Source organism: Orycteropus afer, unplaced genomic scaffold (genome assembly GCF_000298275.1).
Source record: "Orycteropus afer afer isolate SDZICR_OR568_19922 unplaced genomic scaffold, OryAfe1.0 scaffold00006, whole genome shotgun sequence".
NCBI lineage: Eukaryota > Metazoa > Chordata > Mammalia > Tubulidentata > Orycteropodidae > Orycteropus > Orycteropus afer.
The window spans coordinates 28,323,308-28,344,222 of NW_006921593.1; the positions used below are offsets into that span (position 1 = coordinate 28,323,308).

Consider the following 20,915-nt stretch of genomic DNA (forward strand, 5'->3'; position numbering starts at 1 on the left):
GCCATCAAGTCAATTCTGACTCATAATGACCCCCATTGGGTTTCCAAGGCCGTAAATCATTACGTAAGTAGATTGCGTCATCTTCCTTCCACAGAGCAGCTGGTGGGTTTGAACCACCAACCTTTTGGTTAACAGTCCAAAAAAAAAAAAAAAAACCAAACTCACTGCTGCCAAGTCGACTCGATTCCTTGGGTTCTGAGGCGTTATCTCTACAGAAGTAGATTGTCCAACCTTAGCCACCAGAGCTCCTTAAATGCCACTTACAACAGCATTAAAAAACATGAACCACTCAGGCATAAATTTAAGGAAAGATATATAACACCTCGGCACAAAAATCTTCAAAACATCATTGAGAAAAATTAAAGAAAACTGAAATGGAGAAATAGACCATGATCACGGTTAGAAGATAATCTGGTTATAATTTCAATTTGCTCCAAATTGAAGAGATTCAATACAATACTAATCAAAATCCCAGACTTTTGAAACAAGCAAAAGACCTAGAAAAGTGCAACAGTCTTGAGGGTCAAGAGAGAAGAAAACTGTTGGTTTTACATTTCCTGCTTTCCAGTATAGCAACAAAGACAATGTAGTATTGGTATAAGGAAAGACAAGTAGAACAGAAAATAATAGAGAATCCACCCAAACATATCCACGGTAAACTGGGTTTCGTCAAAGGCTACGACACAATTCAATAGGAGAAAGAGATTCTTTGAAACAAATGGTGTTGGAACAGTAGAAATTCATATGTGAAAAAAAAAAATGAAACTGTATTCCTACTTCACATCATATACAAAAAGTTAAGCTGAGATCTATCACAGACCTAAACATAAAGCCTATACCATATTATAAGAGCTCTGGTGGCGAAGTGCCTAAGGCCACTCCTCAGAAGGAAGGTTGGGCAATCTACTTCCGTAGTGATAGCGCATTGGAAACCCAAGGAGGGGTCATTAAGAGTCAAAATTGACTCAATAGCAGTGAGTTTGATTTTTTGTTGTTTTTATACTGTATTACTGGTTTCCAGAAGAAAACATAACAGAGTATTTTTACAATCATGAGGTTGGCAAAAAAGTATCTTAGAACTCCAAAAAGGAAAATTAGAGTTCATCAAAAAAGAAAAAATTTGCATGACAAAAGAAATCATCAATAAATAGTGTCACTGCGAGTAATGTGTCCCTTTAATACTCAACTATAAGAGACTAAATGGTCAACATTTACCCAAAAGCACAGATGAGAAGGTGAGGGGAAGAGATACTAGATCAATGGAAACAGAACAGACAGGATGAAATAATGAGAACGCTGACACACTGCAAAAACTGTAACCAATGTCATGTCACAACAAAGTCACTGTATAAAAACTGTTAAATGGGACCCTAATTTGCTACATAAACTTTCACCTAAAACACAATTTTAAAAACGAAAACGAAAGATAAGACAAAGATTGGGAGAAAATATTCATGACACATGTTTCTGACAAGCAACTTGAGTTGAAATCACCATCAAATACACTTCATACCAACTGAAGGGTAACACAGACAGTTCTCGGAGATACTGCACATTCAGTTCCAGACCACTGCGATAAAGCAAGTATCGCAGTGAAGGAAGTCGCACAAATTTCTTGGTTTCCCAGTGCACATGAAAGTTATGTTTACGCTCTAGTCTGTTAAGTATACAATAGCATGCTGAAAAAGTTTGAATTATTGTGACAATTACCAAACTGTGACAGACACAAAGTGATCACACACTGTTGGCTCAATGCAAGGTTGCCAGAAATCTTCAATTTGTAAAAAATCTACTATCTGCAAAGTGCAATAAAGCAAAGCATAATAAAATGACATTTGCCTGTGTTTAGTTCTAATTAAAGTACCAAAAGCTCAGAATATTTCTTTCTTTAAAAAATCTAACCCAGATACATCCCACCCACACATCTAAATGCTAAACCACCTATCCCACCTGAAATTTTTAATTTACTTGATTAGAGAGAGAGAACACGTGTTGTCTGGCAGGCCCTCTCCACCAGACAATCTTCTCCTTTCCTTCCACAAAGATCCATTTCTTTGCTTCTCCTTACTGTACCTAACACAGTGCAAAACCAGAACCACCTCAAGATTTACCAAGCTGTGAAAGGAGATGGTGAAGTGCAGTCTGTGAATACCCTACCTACTCCCAACGCGGACTCAGACTGTTCAATTTCCTCTGAGGCAGAAACAAATACTTCTACCTGTCTTTCTCTGATCCTGGAACGGTACCCGTATTGGTGGATCCAGGCACAGAAGCGACAGGAGTGCCAACCGCGCGAAGATTCTGGATTACAGACGACAGGAACTGCTGGCTAGCGCTTTCATACAAATCAAAACAAATCTGATAAGCCATCAGGAGGTTGTCTTCCTTTACCAGCTTCTCTAAGATATCACTCACAGCCTGAGGATCATCTAAGAAAATCAAGCACTGAAATGGAGATAAAGAACAATTACGTAATAAATGAAAACTTTCTCTACAAGGCAGAGTAAGAAAACAATCACCAATACAGGAAAGTTTAAAATATAAGCACAAGCAAACTGGGGCAGGCTATCTACTTGTACTTTATTTCTGACCCTGGTACTAGACAAAATTTTCCTGAAAATGACAATTGCCTTCCATAAGAAAACCTACACAGATTATATCCCCAGTTCCTAAAACTGCGCCTGGCTACTGGAGGCATTCAGTGTGGTTGTTAAAAAATCTTGGCTTCTTTAAATCTTATCCACAATCTATATCCACATTCTCCTTAGGCTGTATTTTCTGCTTCTACCATATCCTGAAGATAACAAAGGCAACAAGTTCTTTAAACTGTTTCCTTAAAATAATGTGAATTTTTATACCATAGGAATCACTCATTCATTCAACAGCCAATGACTGCATTGCACCGGGCCAGGAAAAACCCAAGCAACCCACTGCCATTAAGTCAGTTCTGACTCACAGTGATCTAGAGGACAGAGCAGAACTAGTCCATAGGGTCTGCTAAGCTGTAAATCTTTATGGAAGCAGACTGCCTCATCATCTTTCTCCTGCGAAGCAGCAGGTGGTTCAAACCACCAACCTTCTGGTTAGTCAAATGCTTTAACAAGTGTGCCACCAGAGCTCCTTGGGCCGGGACAAGAGATTAAAATTACCATTTTTGAAGCATTTTTCTTAGTACTCTTAAGATCTGCTGTAAGTTTTAACAAATCTATCTAATAATGTTACCAAAACCAAACCAAACCAAATACACTGCTGTCCAGTCGGACCCGACTCATAGCAACCCCTCCTTGGGTTTCTGAGGTGGCATCACTACAGAAGTAGGTTGCTCCATCTTCCTTCCGAGGAGTGGCTGGGGGGTTTGAACCGCCAGCCTTCTCGTTAGCAGTCAAATGCCTTATGCACTACACCACCAGAGTTCCTTCTAATGTTAGAATTATCCTTTTAAGAACTCAATTTACATTTTATTTTTCTCTTAATAGCAAGTAACTAATCAAGGTTATTATAAATTAAAGTATAGAAAATAAAATAAATGACCAAAAATATGGGAATGGTTAGTAAGGTAAAGTACATCGACTTAATGACTACTCCATGATAAATAAAATATGACTGAGAAGTTACAACATGGAAAAATGTGAAATGAAAGGACATATATAATTGATATCATTTGCCTCCAGGAAACAGAATTTGGTAGCTGGGCGAAAAGGGTAGGGAAAAAACTTTTTACTGCATACTACTAGATCCTTCTGGAATTCTGCATCACATGAATGTATTATGTTACACACATAATATATTCACATAAAAACCTTTAAGATTAAAGAAAATCTTATTTTAAAATGATAAGGAATGAAACAGCTAAAAGCGGTAAAACTTCCTTTGGTGAGTACAACAGATTCAGAGAGAAGAAAGCAGCAAAGGAATTTTTTTTTTTTTTAAATTTCATTGTGGTGAAAACATATGCACCGAGATATTCACCAACACAATAACTTCCACATTCACAGCTAAGAGACATCACGTTTTTCATGGTGTGCCACCATTATTTCTATCCTTTTCCAAAATATTGCACCACCATTAGCATAAACTCAATGCCCTGTAAACAAAAGTTCCCCTTCCCCCTCCCTCCTACCCGATAGCCATTAATAATCAGTTACACACACATACATGTGTGTGTGTGTATATATATATATACACGTGTATATGTACGTGTGTGGGTGTGGGTGTGGGTGGGGGTGTGTGTATATATATATATATATATATATATATATGAATGAGAACTCTGGTGGCATAGTGCCTAAGGCATTTATTTGACTGCTAACCAGAAGGCTAGTGGTTCAAACCCACTAGCCACTCCTTGGAAGGAAGACTGGGCAATCTACTTCCATACAGATACTGCCTTAGAAACCCAAGGAGGGGTAACTATGAGTCGGATTTGACTCGACGGCAGTTGAGTTTGGTTTTTACACTCACACAAGCCACATTTTCACCTATCTAGTCATTTTCCTTTCCCTTCCCTCCCTGGTAACCAACAAAGAAAGTTTCCTTCCATATATAAACCTTTCCTTAACTTTTTACAATACTAGACTAATGTAGGGTGCTATGGTGGCATAGTGCCTAAGGCATTTGGCTGCTAATCAGAAGGCTGGCAGTTCAACCCCACCAGCCACTCCTCAGAAGGAAGACTGGGCAATCTGTTTCCACAGAGATACCACCTCGGAAATTCAAAGAGGGGTCACTAAGAGTCAGAATAAACTCGAGAGTAGTGAGTTTTTTGCAGACTAATATAATCAGTATCTGTCCTTCTGTAATTGACTTATTTCACTCAGCATAACATCCTTCAAGTTCATCCACGTTATACGGTACACGGATTCTACATTACTCTCTAGTGTTGCACAGTATTCCACTGTGTGTACGTACCACAGTTTAGGTATCCCTTCCTCCACTGGAGGAAACTTAGGTGGAACATTTGATAGTATTCCACTGTACTGCACTGACTTGATATGTTAAAATATATATATATATATATATATATATATATATATATAAAAATCAAGACACACAGGTCAGGAGAAATTGAATGTTGTCATCCTGGACCAAATGAGTCGAAGTTCAAATATGGTATGATTGATGTTAGAAGGTTAAACAAGGTCTGGCCTTTAGACAGGCATTAAGAAGGTTGTGTTTCATTGTTTTATGACCCTTGTCATGATTTTCTCATTTTTGTTACTGGATGATACTTTTCCTGAGCAAACTCTGAAGTTTATACTTAGCACACTTCTACAGCTAGGATTTATAAATCATGCCTACCAAATTGTCACTGCCTCTACTATTTTGCTATAACTTGGCTTAGTAGTTAAGAGCTACAAGCAAGACAGACCTGGAATGGATCTTGGTTCTTTGACCACTAGCTTTATTAACTTGGACAAATGTATAATCTGCCTGAGCCAAAGTGGGTACAATCACAGCACCTATCTCACAGGGATTAAATAGGCCACTTAGTGGAACTCAGCACAATGTGCAGCAAAGAGTAAGCCTCAATAAACATTTCTCATTACTGTGACAAACTGAGAGGTGACAAAATTATTCAGGTAAGTCTAATTGCTGGAAAATTTCCATTTGGACCACTTTTTACTCCAAGTCGGTTTCTTTTTCCTCGATGTTAGATTTGGAATCATCTGTCCTATTTGTCTCTTCACCATTTTCGTTTTTCCATGTATAAACAACATAATAAAATTCATTGTCCCTACTGTTCTATAGCCTACTTTGGTGAGTAGCAACTGGGGTCTTAAAAGCTTCCAAGCAGCCATCTAGATGCAACAATTGGTCTCTCCTTGTCTAGAGCAAAGAAGAATGAAGTAAACCAAAGACACATGGAAATAAATAGCTCAAGGGACTGGCAGATAATGGGAATCTCAGCATACATACATGCCCATGAGACCAGAAGAGCTAGATGGTGCCCGGCTACCACTATCAACCACTCGGAAAGGGATCAGCGCAGAAGATCCTGGACAGAGTGGTAGAACAATGTGGAACAGAACTCAAAACCATAAAAAGACCAGGCTTACTGGTCTGGTAGAGCCTGATGAAACCCCTAAGACTATGGTCTCCAGTTATCCTTCAGGCCTGGAATTGAACTCACAGAAGGCTGGTGGTTCAAACCCACAAGCTTCTCCTCGGAAGGAAGATGGGCAATCTACTTCCGCAGTGATACTGCCTCGGAAACCCAAGGAGGGGTCGCTATGAGTCAGGTGTGACTTGACGGTACATACAACAACAAACAACAACCCTGACTTCCAGCCAAACAACAGACAAGCATATAGGGTGAATAGTTATGCCAGGTAGATACAGTCCTTAGAACAAACAATTGTGGGATATCAGAAGTATTTGCACAGGGAGATAGCTCAGGGGGCAAGAATGCACAGGAAGGAAGGGCACAGGGAAGAGGTAACTATAGGGAGGAAGTGGGAAGAGAGCTGTTACATTGTGGGGCTTGCAGTCAATATCATGAAACAATATGTGCACGAACTACTGTATGGAAAATGAATGTGCTCTGTAAACTTTCACCCAAATCACAATAAAAATTAAAAGGAAAAAAAAAGAAAACTTCAAATGTCCCTATTGTAGGAAATTTACCCTGCCACTCTCAGATACAAATGTTCTTACAAAGGGAGTAAGAAAGATCATAGGGAAAAAAGTCAGGACACAAAATTGTTAGTCAATTATTTAGAAACAAATAGAATTCCAAAATTCTATATAGAAAAAACAGAAAGGGTGATATAAATATGGGTATTTTTTTTCTTTCAGCTTTTCCTATGTTTCAAATTAGCTTTAAAAAATATGTACTAGTCTAAACTTGTAAAAAGTACAGAGGAATAACACATAGTAAGAACATACTATAGTGAAAAAAAAGAAAAATACATAATAATATGCTGTAGTGTAAGTAAAATATGAAAATGTATACAGGATAATTGTTAAAAAAAAATAATAACAATAAAACAAAAACAAATCTACGCACACCTTCACACAATGCAATAAAACACAGCCATCAAGAATGAGGCAGCTGTACATAAGCTTGTCAGCAGGAGAAAAGCACCACCTATTACCTCTGGGAAAAGGCTCAGGTAAAGGGAAGACTTTCCCTTTTGTATGCTTTCTGTGCTGCTGAAATTCTTCTCATGGGCAAGAAAATCGTACGTGAAGAGATACAGAATTACACTCAAATGTTTTGGTTTTATTTGGGTAAAGAACCATAGATGATTTTTAAACTTCAAATTCTTTTTTAAATTAAACATATCATGGGAAAAGAACCCTGGTGGTACAATAGTTAAGTGCCAGGCTGCTAACTGAAAGATTCAAACCCACCAGCTGCTCCATGGGAGGTGGCATTCTGCTTCCATAAAGATTTACAAGCCTTGGAAGCCCTATGGGGCAGTACTACTCCGTCCTACAGGGCCGCTGAGTCGGAGTTGATTTGATGGCAATGCGTTTATGTATTTACAACATGGGTAGTTCTTTTCTTCTTCCTTCTTTAGCCTTTTTTAATACTTCCCCATTTTTTTTCTTAAATAGCTTTGAGGACTTTAAAAATGAAGAAAGTAACACAGAAATAATGCATTATACCAAAATATTTAGTTTTCTGGGATTTTGTTTCTATTAGTAAAAAGGAATATAAACAACATACACTGTCCTCACAGGGCTGCTGTAAAGCTCAATTTGGAGACTTGCAGGCGACCATGACAGTAACACAGCTGCAGTACAGAGAACACAGTGCAGTGCCGCTGTTAGCTGCTGCCAACTTCACCCAACTCACAGCTGCCTCACGCACAAAGGAACAAACCGCTGTCCAACCCTGTGCCGTGCCCATGAACACTGGTGGACTGGCCTGTTAACACTCCACAGGGTTCGCACTGACTGATTTTCAGAAGTGAATTGCCGGGCTTTTTCCCCTAGTCCATCTTCACCTGTGAGCTCGCTGAAACCTGATCAGCAACACAGCGACACACAAGCCCCAACAGACGGGTGTAGCTGTGCTGGAGGTCCTTGCTAGGAATTGAACCCAGGTCTTTGGCATGGAAGTAAGAATTCTGTCAGTGACCCACCCCTGCCCTCTAGTATCGGGTAGTACAGGGGACTGTAGTTACCTGACAAACATTGATGAAATCAGGTTTCTCCAGGTTCATGTAAATTTTAACTAGAACTCTTAGTACTTTATTCCGAAACTGTTTATTCTGCATTAAAGACATGCAGAGCTTAAGGCTATAAGCTAGCATTCCAGGGACATCATTCTGAAAGAGAATTAAAAAAAAAATCATTATCTGGTTACAGAAGCATTATGCTTACTTATAATATGAATTATTTTATTCTATATTCTTTACCCATTCTAAGCAGCCAATGATTTACACCTCTTAACTAATAGAAATTTTAACAATTTTAGATGAAAATCTTAAAAGAATTAAGTATTTTCATGCTTCATGAAAAAAAGGACTGAAGATAAGTTACTACTAGTGATGACTCAGGATGAGGACTAAACGAACACAGCGTAGTACAACAGTGATGCTGTTAGTTACTATAAAAGGTATGGGCAACTGTGCATATACCAAAAGGCTATGCTTTTCAACTGTTACCACTGAAGAGTCTGTCTGCTTCTTACCTCGCCACTAGACTCCCTCACGACTTAGGGCCTAGCCTCACTGTTTTCCCTCAGGCCAGTGAACTCCATGTGACAGAACTGCTCTCCAGTTCCGAGAGCCATGCTTTGAGTGCTGTCGCATCTGCCTGGTGCTCCGTGAGTAAACGCTGACACTACACTGTGTGTTTTCTTTGTGGTTCTCAAAAGCAAGCCTAGTATTTGAGGTACCACTCTATTGTGTAAAGTCCTTCAACATAAATACATAAATTGAAGAGCTAAATAAGTGCTTTTCAAAAAAGCAAGCTGTGACCCATCAGGATGTAATGAAATCAGCATAATGGGGTAAGACTAGCATTAAAAGAAAAAAAAAAATTAAAAATTTCAGAGCACGTCACCAGCAAGCAGTAGGGGTGGGTGTGGTTTCATGAAACACAAGTTCTATCCATATGCCTGTATGATGGATTCTTACTCTGCTTTATTTAAAAACAAACCCTTTGTCAACCCTTGATCTTCATGTATTTTTTTGACTGTCTTTTTCCTCTCTACACCCTCTAGACTCCCCTCCTACAGGTCGATGGTTCTTTGTGGGCAGGGACTTTGCAGGTCTTGTTCAACACCCTAGCTCTATGCCTGGAACAGTATCTAGTCCACAGATGACACTTAAACACTGTTGAATGAACAAAAGCAAGTATTTTAATCTTATTTCCATGAGGCAAGAGCAGGCTATAAATGCACAAAAATGAAATAAGAGTAGGACAAGGACCATCCTAGCATATTAGGTTGTTCATTAATTTACCCATTAAAAAAATCTTACTACTGTCGTTAAGCATTGCCTCAGGCTTTGGGGACACAGTGGTAGAAAAGGCACAAAATAGCTATTCTTTCAGTGTTCATGATCTGGTGGGGAAAAAACAGACATTAACTATTCTAACAATACAATTAGTTAATGACTCTAGTTTTTAAGGAGATGAGAAAAGCACAGGACTCTAGGATGTAACAGAAGAACTGGACCTAGTCTTTGTAAGCAGGGTTGAGGGAAGTGGGGGGTTAGTGACTGAAGGCAGGCTCTGTAAATAAACCGACGGCTGGCTTGAGCTCTCAATCATGAACAGGAATAAGCAGGTTGGAAAGGACAGAGTATTTTTGGTAAAAAGTAAAGAAATGAGTAAAATACATTAAGCATCGAGAAGAGGCTGAAACAGCTCTAATGCAGAAAGCTTGCTTGAGGAGAGGGACAGGTGGTGAAGTGCATAAAGCAAGCCTGCAGGGCAATGTCTACTGAAGTCGGTCTTGCACTTCACTTCCTGACCACTTTGGTCAGTAACTTACAATTGTCATAATTATTGGAAAAGCTCCCCAAATCAGAAACCTAGCCTGTAGTATTAGCTGTAATAAGTGCATATATTTATCAAAACAGGGTAGGATAACTAATACAACATTCCCACATAAGAGCTCAAAGGTATCAAAAAAATGTGGAAGACAAAAGCAGATATTCTATGAACATAAAACACAACTCAAGTCATATATAACAATATTAGACAAAAAAGCATGTTACTAATTCTAAACTGGATTTTCTTTTCACAACCTGTGATATTTTCCAATTTTAATAAATAGCTTTGCTAATTCCCCATCAATAGCAATCTCCAAATTTACACCGTCCACCTACCGACTCCAGTATGGTCTTCTCGAAGACGTCCAGCCTTCGTGTCTCCAGAGCAATGCCGACAGCCTGCTTATACTTGTGGTCGTCCAGACACCGCTGGAACATTTTATTTACGATTCCTTCCAATCTCTGGTCAATAGGCTTTTTTTCTCCCTCTGGCAAATCTGCATTTTCCACACACTGTTTGGTGTAGTGATCAATACATTTTGCTATGGGGAAAAGAAAATCACTCTGATCACCTTGTAAATGCGACTCAACTATCAGAAAGAGCAATGGCACCATTTATTATCATATGTACTTATAACTATCAGCAAAAAAGCAAATTGAAAAGCACTAAAACTTACACATTCAAATTAGTAGTATTTTCTCTTTTATAATTACATTAGACAGCTATACACTAATTTTAATGATGTCAAAATAGTATTCAAAACATTTGTCTAGTTATCTTATTTTGACCAAAATTATATTACTCTATTTGATTAAGCTGTTTATTCAACAGAGTTGGCTACAAATAACTGTTGACTGTTTTAGTTCCAAAAAAACACATTTTGCCATCATTGAGAATCTTCACAAAGACCTATTAGAGCCATTATCACGTGGTGATACATACTTACACTTCTTCACATCAACAAAGTTATTTATTCCTTAAGAGTAGGGACCAGTGTGTAAGTCATCTCTGTAACACAACAGTGTAATGACTTGAAATGTGCCACAGGTTCTAGAGATAATTTCAAGAGATTTCCAAAAACTTTTCCAGCAATTGTAGCCAATCAGTTGAAACTGTGTTTTTCTTCCCATGAGGTGGGTAGGACCTATTCCCCCAGGAAATTCACGCAGCAGCACACATGCACAACATGGCTTTCACATTTCCCACTGGTTCGGGCAGATGGTGGAGGTGGGTGGCACTGTGAGTTAGATCATGAACCTCAGTGGACACATTCAAATTAGTATTATTTTCTCTTTTATAAGGAGGTACGTTTTTCCTCAGTTATATAATCTAAAGAAAAGAAGGGTGTCAACAGCACACGTGTTGAAAGACACTGAAGTTCATTTACAACTTAGTCACGTTACTTTGCAATCATACCATAATCTTTATGTTGTTGTTGTTGTTGTTTGCCGTCGAGTCGGCCCCGACTCATAGCGACCCCTCCGTGGGTTTCCAAGGCAGTATCACTACAGAAGTAGGATTGCCCAACCTTCCTTCGGAGGAGTGGCTGGTGGGTTTGAACCGCCAGCCTTCTGGTGAGCAGTCAAGTGCCTTAGGCACTATGCTACCAGAGCTCCTAGGGACAGCCAAAGTGGGAATTTGTCTTTGCCTTTTTCTCCTGCATAAGGAAGATAAGGAGCCACCCACAAGAATGACATAGACACTGGTCCCCCTCTCTAGAGCTCACCAGCTCCACTCTCTCCCTTTCAGAAAGGAAGGAGAACTAGGACAAGATTATTCAGATACAAACGATAGCCCCAGGAAACAGAAATGATTTGAACTTCCAAATCATTTAGCCGACCTACCAAGTACATGCTCAATAGGTCTCCATCTGTGTGGAAGCAGGGGACTTTTGTGAAATGGGACATACCCTGTCAAGGGGCCAACCAGGTAGACCATGCAGGTTCGGGTACAGTAATATGAACAAAGTGGCCGACAGAGAACGGACCTGAAACAATTCTGGTTGCAGAAAATCTTCCCCAGGCCCTAACAGGAAGGTTTTCTGGAAGCAACCACAGCTAAGAGGTATCTACCTCTACCCCATCAGAGAGTAATCTCAGATTTATAATATTGGAGGAGCTTTCTTTAAATTATGTAACTGAGGGTAAAATGCTCCTCACAAGAGCGTCAACCAAGATTCCTGCCTTCTCTCAGTCGCCGGCTTTACACTGTGACTATGCGCCAGCATGGAGCCTCATTCCCAGCTCGGGTCTTTTCATAGCTAGGAGAGGAGACAGTAGTCTTCAGTTTCTGGAAGTGCTGCTGATGTCAGTCAATGAGATCCTAGGAAGCCTTCCCACAGTCTATTTTATGTCCCCTCATAAATATCACTGACGTTAAAAAAAGTTCTAGCGGTCCATACAAAGCTAAGACAAAAAGGTGGGCCCTACTTCCACAAACAAAAACAGATAAAGCAGGTCTATTATCAACAACCGCCTTCCACAAGCTAAGATGACGCAGTGCTTAGAAACAGGGAGGGCATCTACCACGGCAGAGCACTTTATGGATGAACCGTTCTGTTTAAAAGCATAATGATTTGTACCATGGTGGCAATGCAAAAACACGTAAATCACTATCAGAAACACCACCAGTGTTCCTCAAAAAGCCATCAAATAACTGGGGGCAAATGTCTTTTACACCTCATTTCTAATTTAATAGGGGGAAAGTACTCTGATTCCAAATGATATGATTTAGCCTTAAAAATGATCTCTTCTTAGCTGCCATCTAGATGCAACGACGGGTCTGTCCTCGTCCAGAGCAAAGAAGAATGAAGAAAACCAAAGAAACAATTAGTCCTAGCGACCGGTACACCATCTGATCTGCAGCCTATACAACTATGAGACCAGAAGAACTAGATGGTGCCCGGCTACCACTGTCATCCACTTGGAAGGGGATCTATGTAGGAGATCCTTGATAGAGAGGGAGAACAATGTGGAACAAAACTCAAAATCATTTGGAGAAAAAAAAAAATGTGGGGACCAGGTTAGCTGATCCGATAGAGCCTGGTGGAACCACTGAGACTATGGCCCCTAGCTGCCCTTCAGGTCTGAAATTGAACCCACACTTGTGGTTTCCAGCCAAACAAAATACAGGCATATGAGTTGAACATTTACCTCAGGTAGATGTACTCCTTGGAGAGAACAATCATGGGAAAAAGAAGGGTTACTTATGCACAGGGAGACAGCTCAGGGGGCAGGAGTCCATGGAGGGATGGACACAGGGAAGAGGTAACTATGGGGAGGAAGTGGGAGGGGAGCTGTTGCATTGTGGTGAACTGTGGTCAATGTCATAAGACAAAGTATATGTGAACTGGTGTATGGAAAGTGAATTTGCTCTGTAAACCTTCACCTAAATCACAATTTAAAAAAAAAAAAGAAGGGGAAAAAAAAATCATCTCTTCTTTACATAGGATGCAAAGATGAAAACCCTACAGCAGTAAAGTTACTTGCAGTATTTCATACCATCACGGCAAAAACTTCAAAAAGTAAACTCAGCATTCCAATTAGAACCTTCCCTGAAGGTAATTCCTCTGGACCCCCTTGGGCAACATTTCCCAGCTTTGGAAAAAGAATACCAACTTTCTCCTTGTAAGGACTTGGGTAAGTAATGCAGATCTCTCCCCATCAGCAATGCAGAGTACCTACAACGCACACTCCAGACCATCCAGTCCCCAGTGCTTGGGCTTTCTGTAACTACAATGTAAAACCTGTTTGCTGGAAATGATATCCAGAGAGATATGTCTGAAGGGCCTTGCAGGCGCGTCACGCGTCTGTGTCAGGAGCGCCCCAACATTTAAGGTGGCAAAGTCTGAACAGCCACATGCAGCAGAGCTGCTCTGGCAGACCTGAGACAGAGAGCCCAGAGGTCATCTGTCTGTCACAGACCCTCTCACTTCAAAGTTTTTTCAAAACATGGCAACATACCAAAAATAAAGAAACAACTGCAGAAATAATGGTTCCCAGTAAAACAGCATGGATGCTGAGGTGTGTAAACCTGGGTTTTGAAGTGCGTCCCTCCCATTTGACAGTCACTTGCCTTTATCACCTCAGGGCCGAGTTTCCCCATTTGCCCTCCCTCACAGGGCAACTGTGGAGTAAACCATGTTAAGAGTGACAGGCAGAGTGCCTAGCACACGGTAGATACACAATAGTGGTTTATTAAAAACAAGTACATACATACGCTATCTTTCATTTTATTCATAAAAACCTGAATTTATCTCATCCTAATATATGGTCATCAGACTATAGCAAATTACAACTCTTAAGATAGAGACTGAAAGAGCAATTACCTATCTAACTCCAAAACTTGAACTATTCTCTAGTCCTGACCATCCAAAAAGCGTATTTTAGCTAACCATAACGGCCGAGATAACTGGCTTTATGTATCTGTTGGTGGTTTTTAAATAATTTCTTGGGTTCACTCTTAAAAGGTTCTGTAAGGTGAGCTTCTCTGTTAATTATTACTATTACTGATGCTTCTGTTCGCTACAACAAAAAATACTAAAGCACATAGATGGTGCGCAGATCTAAAACTCAGTCCACATAAAATCATTGCAAAGACTATGAACTTCTAATTAAAACAAAATCTGGCAACATCAAAAAGTAATCCAGGAAAAAAAAAAATACTATATACACAGGAGCAAGAAATAAGTCAATTAGATGAAACTTTGCCAAATGGAAGCTACTTACCTATAATAGTCTCCACATACTCAGAGTTATCATTGACATTGAAGAGGTCACCTGCTCCAAGAGCATAATTCAAAGATTCCTCAAAAGCTCCCAGGTGATAAAACACTTTTGATGCCACTAAGGCTGCAAACTGCCGACTCCGGAAACCTTCATCTTCATACAAAACTTCTCTGAAAGAAATTAGGAAGTAGAGGCCTAGTTCAAACTGTGGTTTTCCTTAGGACTCCCAAGACCAAACATTCAAGTCACAATTTAGTAACAGCAAATGTCTAATAAGCCACAAGACTCACAACCACAGGCACTTAAGGTGATCTACCTTATCCCAAGTTATAGAAATAATTTCTTACATTTTGTCTACAGACTCAGAGATTTCTGCCCAGAAGTCATTGACAACGGCATTCAATTTGTGTAGTGCAAATTCCTATAGAAAATAAAACCAAAATTCAGTTTTGAGATAGACTTGGCATCATACCTTATACTTCCCTGAAAAAAGCATTTCTAACAAGTCAGTGGCTAAATCTTCAGTAATAATCACTAAACCTTTTAATCTATGACAACTATAAAAACTTATCAACAGACTTATATTTTCTCTCAATTTGCACATTTCCTTTCCCCTCTTCAATCATAAACATCAGATCAGTCCTATAATAACATTTTTTATCATAACGCACATTTCCTCCTTAAGTATACAAAACCAACCCCATGTTGCTAGCTTGGACAGAAATGATTTCTGGTGTTTAAAGCTGCTTGAAGCATATTTAAAATTTTCATTTAATGAAATATCTTTAAATATATGACACAAAAGAAACAAGTTTTTGTGCTTTATGTTGATAAAGAAATGGCTTTATTCAAGTGCCACGCTGATGTTTATTCGTCTTAGCCTCGTTAAAGTCTGACGAAACCAACTGCTATTGCTGAAATACTCTCCTCTGGTGCTAGACCTGGCGGCACAGTGGTTAAAGCACTAGGCTGCTAACCAAAAGGTCAGTGGTTCAAACCTACCAGCTGTTCTGTGGCAGAAAGATGTGGCCGTCAGCTTCTGTAAATGTAACAGCCTTGGAAAGCCTGTGTGGCAGTTCTAGCCAGAGTCACTATGAGTCAGAATCAACTCACCAGCAGCAGGCTTAGTGCTAGTAGACACATGGTGGGGAGGGCTAAAGGCTGGGTAGCGGGCAGGATGATTACATCAAATGATAGTAGAGATACAAAACAAGGAGCTCTGATGGCACAGTTCAAACCCACCAGCCACTTTGTGGAAGGAAGACTAGGCAATCTACTTCCATAAAGATTTACCGCCTTGGAAACCCAAAGTGGGTCACTGAGTCAAATGGGGGGGGAGGGGTAAAAGCTGGGCCATGGGTAAGGTGGTTACATGAAATGAGAAAAGAGATTCAGATAACACTAAATTCAAAGAGTTACTTTTTCTTCAACTCATACCTTAAGCTGTGGTTCTTCTTCATCCAGAAGAGAAATAATTCCAGCTATAAAATAAAAAATGTATCATGATTATGAACTAGACACTAAGATGGAAATCAGTGTTTGGTCAAAAATATATGACGGATGGGAACAAATAAGGACATCACTAGGGAAGTAATTGTTTTAATTAAAGTTGTAAGGCCTTACACTTCAAAGTTGAAGAATTAACTATTTCCAATCCCCAAGATACACTTGTATCATTATTTGCCTGATTCAATGGTTTTCAAAGTCTAGTCCTTGACCAGCAGCATCAGCATCACGCAGGACCTGTTAGACATGCAAACTCCTGGCTACAGTTTGAGAATCACTGGGCTAATTTACTGACTGAAATAGAGCAAAATGAAAAAACTTTCCACCATTTCAGAATAAAATTATTCACACAAAATGAACCTACAGTTATAGTTTGGTTTTTTTATACTGAGGCGGGAGGCAAGGCCTGGAGATCTACTTGTAAAAACTGGCCAAGAAAAACTCCATGAGTTACAACTGTCCAGTATGAAACTGATGGGGGGCGTGGCACCAGGCAGCGTTCGGTCCAGCGTGCTTGGCACCGCTATGATTCAGGGCCAACTCCCAGGTAGCTAACAACACTAGGCACCTCCCTCTACCACAGGAACCTAACGAACGACTCTTCCTTGTTCTGATGTCGAGTTTCCAAGACCGGTGTCCACTAAGCTCTTATCCCAGCTTCAAGATCCCACCTCTAACACAGGGGAATAATGAAAACCACCATTCTCTTAACAGAACAACACTTAAAATATAATCATATGTCAAAGGGACTACTGACAAAAAAAAAAAAAAAGATATGGGAAATTACTGCCCTCAGACCATAAAGGAAACTAAACAGTCTCTCATACATTTCCCAAGTAGGTCTTAATATCTTTTAGAACACTGAGTAGAAACTGAGATGTTGTTAAAAAGTATCAGGGCAATTTTTGATAAGTACAGATTTGCCAAATAGTTTCTTGTAGGCTTTAGAGAGCCATACAGAAAAGGATACAAAATTTAGCAAGTGAAAGGACACCACTGTGCTAGGGCATCCTCCTGCTCTACAAGCAGATAAAAAGAACCTGTCCGTGCTCTAGATTGGGCTAAGGCCAGAGCACAGCTGCTGAACTAACAGCACAAAGGAGACAAGGCAGATTTCCAAGAATCAATTACCTTAAAAAAATAAAAAAACCTGCAAACTCATGTTATGGAATAGATGACAGAATGCTTCGATGTGAAACAGATCACGACCAGCAGAACACTTCATCAAGGTATTAAAAATGCCACTGATTCCCTATCATCAATCCATGGTGTATTGGAACTGCTTTTACGAAAAGAGGCGATAGATTTATACATTTTCCTGTTTACTTTCTCTTACAACTAATTTGTTGCACAGTTGTGGGTGGCTTAGACACTCACCTTTGGCCATGGAAGAGAACTAAATCAAACACTCTCACTTTACACAGTACTCTCCCATTCTTAAAAACAAGGCAAATGTATCCTTTGGGTGGGAGAATGAGAAAGGTTTAAAAAATGCTAAAAACCTCTTAGACCATAATAACTCAACAGATAACTGTCCAAAATTGTTATATCAATTTATACCAATATTTGGATATTAATTATAAATATGGTAGTATGTCCCAGAAGAAAACAGCTTTAAAAGTTGAAAGTGGTTGCCTCTGAGGATCATGAAAAGGAAAGAGAGAGGTCAGACACTACTGTTCCAAAGTATTCACCAGGATTTTTCTTTCTGTGCCTACATGACATTTAAAAACAAACATTAATCACTCATCTCCCTCCAGCAAACTCTCTCTCCACTCAAACAGTTATTACGGAAGAGACGGGATGTTCAGATGTAGAACAAATCATGAACAGCAGAACATGGCTAAGTTTCTTAAAAGAATCGACAGTGCGTATTGACTTCTTAAGGAGCGCTGGTGGTACAGCATTCAGCTGCTGACCAAAAGGTTGCCAGTTTGAACCTACCAGCTGCTCCGAAGGAAGAAAAAGAGGCAGTCTGCTTTTGTAAAGATTTCGGCCTCGGAAACCCTATGGGGCAGTTCTATTATGTGCTTTAGGGCTGCTATGAGTCTGACTCCATGCCAGTGTGTTTTTCTGGGTTGTTCTTAATAACCACAGTGTTCTTAGTGCCTAGCAAGTGCTCAATAAATAGTGGATAAATAAAGGAATAAACCCACTAATCCACGCCAGAACCATCACACTGGCCTCTAGCACCTGGGCCAGATGGCAGGCCAATGTGAGGCAAAGGGCAGGAAACAAAGGGACCAAAGATTTGGATCAGAAGCCAATCTAAGGAATTCAGTAAACTGAACAAATCAAAATAATAAATACACATTAAACTACCATCACAGAATCTCAGTGTTCCAGGGACTGAGAAAACACCTTATCTGCCCAAAAGTTCTCTCCAGGAGAGAAAAGACAGTAATCAGGCAAATAAACAAGGTAATTATAGGACTGCAATGGTGCACACAGTCGGGGGGGGGGGGTAGAGAGGCAGCATGTGTTAACAGGGTGGTCAGAAAAGCCGTTACTTGAGCTGAGACTAAAGACTGAAAAGATAAGGGAAAACTTGAGCAGTCTAGAAAGAAGGAACAGAATGTGCAAGGGCCCTGAGGCAGGAAAGAAAATGATATATTCACGGACCAGAAAGGCCAATTTGATTAGGGTGCCGTGAACAAGAAAAGAGTGCAAGATGAGGCAGGATCATGGAAGTCTTTGGCTGAGTCTGGATTTTATTCTACATACAATAGAAAGCCACCAGAATGGAATAACATGGTGTGATTAAACAGTCTTAAAAAGAAAACTCTGGCTACAAAAAGAGAACGGTCAACATGGAGGTAATGGTGGAAAAACAAAGTCTTGGCTGTTAACTCAGACCAGACTGAAGGAGGTTCAGGCTAAGTTAGAAGAGACACAATTGACGGATGTGAGGTCGGCCTGTGTTTACAGGTGGCACAAACAGTGCTTACTGTATCTTGAGAGAGCTGGGACTGGAAATGCTCTTCCTTGCACTGGCTTAAGTGGTCCCTGGGTGGCCCGAACGTTGAGCACCAGACTACGAGATGAAAGGCTGGCCATTCGAACCCACCCAGATCACCTCAGAAGACAGGCCTGGCCACCTGCTTCTCACAAGGTCACAGCCTTGGAAACTCAACAGAGCAGCTGGAGTTGCCATGAACTGGAATCAATTTAGTGGCAACTAACAGGGGCCCTGGTGGCACAGTGCTTAAGGCCTGCAGCTGCTAACCAAAAGGTCGGCGACTTGAACCCATTAGCCACTCCATGGGAGAAAGATGTGGCAGTCTGCTTCTGTGAATATTTACTGCCTTGGAAACCCTATGGGGCAGTCCCACTCTGTCCTGTAGGGCCACTACCAGTCATCCAATCAACTGGACAGCAACGGGCTTAACAACACTGACCTAAAATTGATCTTCCAATTCCCTGTATCCCTTGGAGACAAAAGACTAATTCCACGTAGAGGTGACAGCTCTTAAATCCTTGAAAATAACGATTATGCCTCCCAGTACCTCCACCAATGCCTTTAAGCAATCGTCATTAAAACATCGTTTTGAGCTCCACGCTGTTCAAGTCACTTTCTTCTGATCACCAACTGTTCATAACAGAAATACTTGCAGAGCCAACAGGACGGAGAAGGGGTGTGCACGCAGACAAGGAAGAAGGCATTCGGGGCGCAGACCGCTACATGCAAGTCACTAGGAGCCGGAGTTAAAACCTCCACCTAAAACTTGTCCTCTACGTCACCCCATTTCCAGTCGTGACACGGAGCTACCTGCACAAACGGGAGGCAGACGGGAGAGCTACGACTCCGGCTTGAAAGCAGCGGGCTCCCAAGCATCTAGCCTCCCACGGGTAAGCTGAGTGTCAGCGTAAAACGCCATCTCCGAGGTGCTGTCGTCACTAAGCTCCCTGTGCGCTTTCACCGGATGCCCTAGGAGGACCCACAAATGGGCCGCCCCACACCTAATTTCAAATTGCACTCCGAGGAGAGGGGCGCCCCGGCCAGGTCCGGAAGCACTTAGGGAGCTGTTGGGCTGTCTCTGCCCAGGCGCGCCGCCTTCTTATCCGACCGCACAGGGGCCCACCACGGCCCCGACCACCTGCCGGGACGGCTGGGATCGGACAGAGGTCGAGGGCTGCAGAAATGGAAAATGAGCCCCCCTCGGAGGCAGGAAGGGCCAAGGACACTCCCTGGGTCGGGGCCCGGGGGTGTGGCTGGGGAGGGACGCCGGGGCGGGCGACGACGCAGGATGCCCTCCGAGCCAGAGGGAACCGCGGGACCCGCCGAAAGACACGGCCGGGCCCCTAGACCCCGACCCGAGATGAGCTTTAGGCAACGAGGGACGCGCAGGCCGGCCATCCGCCGGGAGGTGCTCAGTCACCGGCCCTGACTCAGCTAAAAGCCGGCGCGGCGGTGGCTAAGGTTCTTCCCTCCTGCCGCTGGCTCCGGCCGTGCTCACCGGCTGAGGTGATCATGGCTGCGTCCCGCACTCGCGCGCCGTCTCGACAGTACCAGTATCTGTCAGCTCCGGGCCCGCTCACTCCGCCGCGGCTCCTAGCACCCGGGTGAGCTTCCCAGTCAGTCGCCTGCTCAGGCCGCCGGCTCGCTTCTCGCCAGGACCCCGTCCGCCCCGGGGCTGCCCGCAGCGCCGCCTGCCGCCCGGCGCGCGTTTGACCCCAGCCTGTGCCTTCCGCGCCGTCGCCGCTGCCCTGACCCTCGAGGAGGGGTGCACG

The 20,915-nt window shown here is 41.6% G+C and overlaps 1 protein-coding gene across 1 annotated transcript in view; it reads right to left on the minus strand.

Annotated features, from left to right (window-relative positions):
• Window positions 1–20,657, minus strand: part of PSMD1 (proteasome 26S subunit, non-ATPase 1) — a 121,115-nt gene extending 100,458 nt beyond the window's left edge. Inside the window, exons 1-7 of the mRNA XM_007942044.2 lie at window positions 20,642–20,657; window positions 16,116–16,159; window positions 15,026–15,099; window positions 14,679–14,848; window positions 10,287–10,492; window positions 8,133–8,276; window positions 2,219–2,445 (exon numbers count right to left, since the gene is read on the minus strand). Of these exons, the coding sequence (XP_007940235.1) occupies window positions 2,219–2,445; window positions 8,133–8,276; window positions 10,287–10,492; window positions 14,679–14,848; window positions 15,026–15,099; window positions 16,116–16,159; window positions 20,642–20,657 (881 nt within the window). The remainder of the gene's footprint in view (window positions 1–2,218; window positions 2,446–8,132; window positions 8,277–10,286; window positions 10,493–14,678; window positions 14,849–15,025; window positions 15,100–16,115; window positions 16,160–20,641) is intronic.
• Window positions 20,658–20,915: the final 258 nt, after the last annotated feature.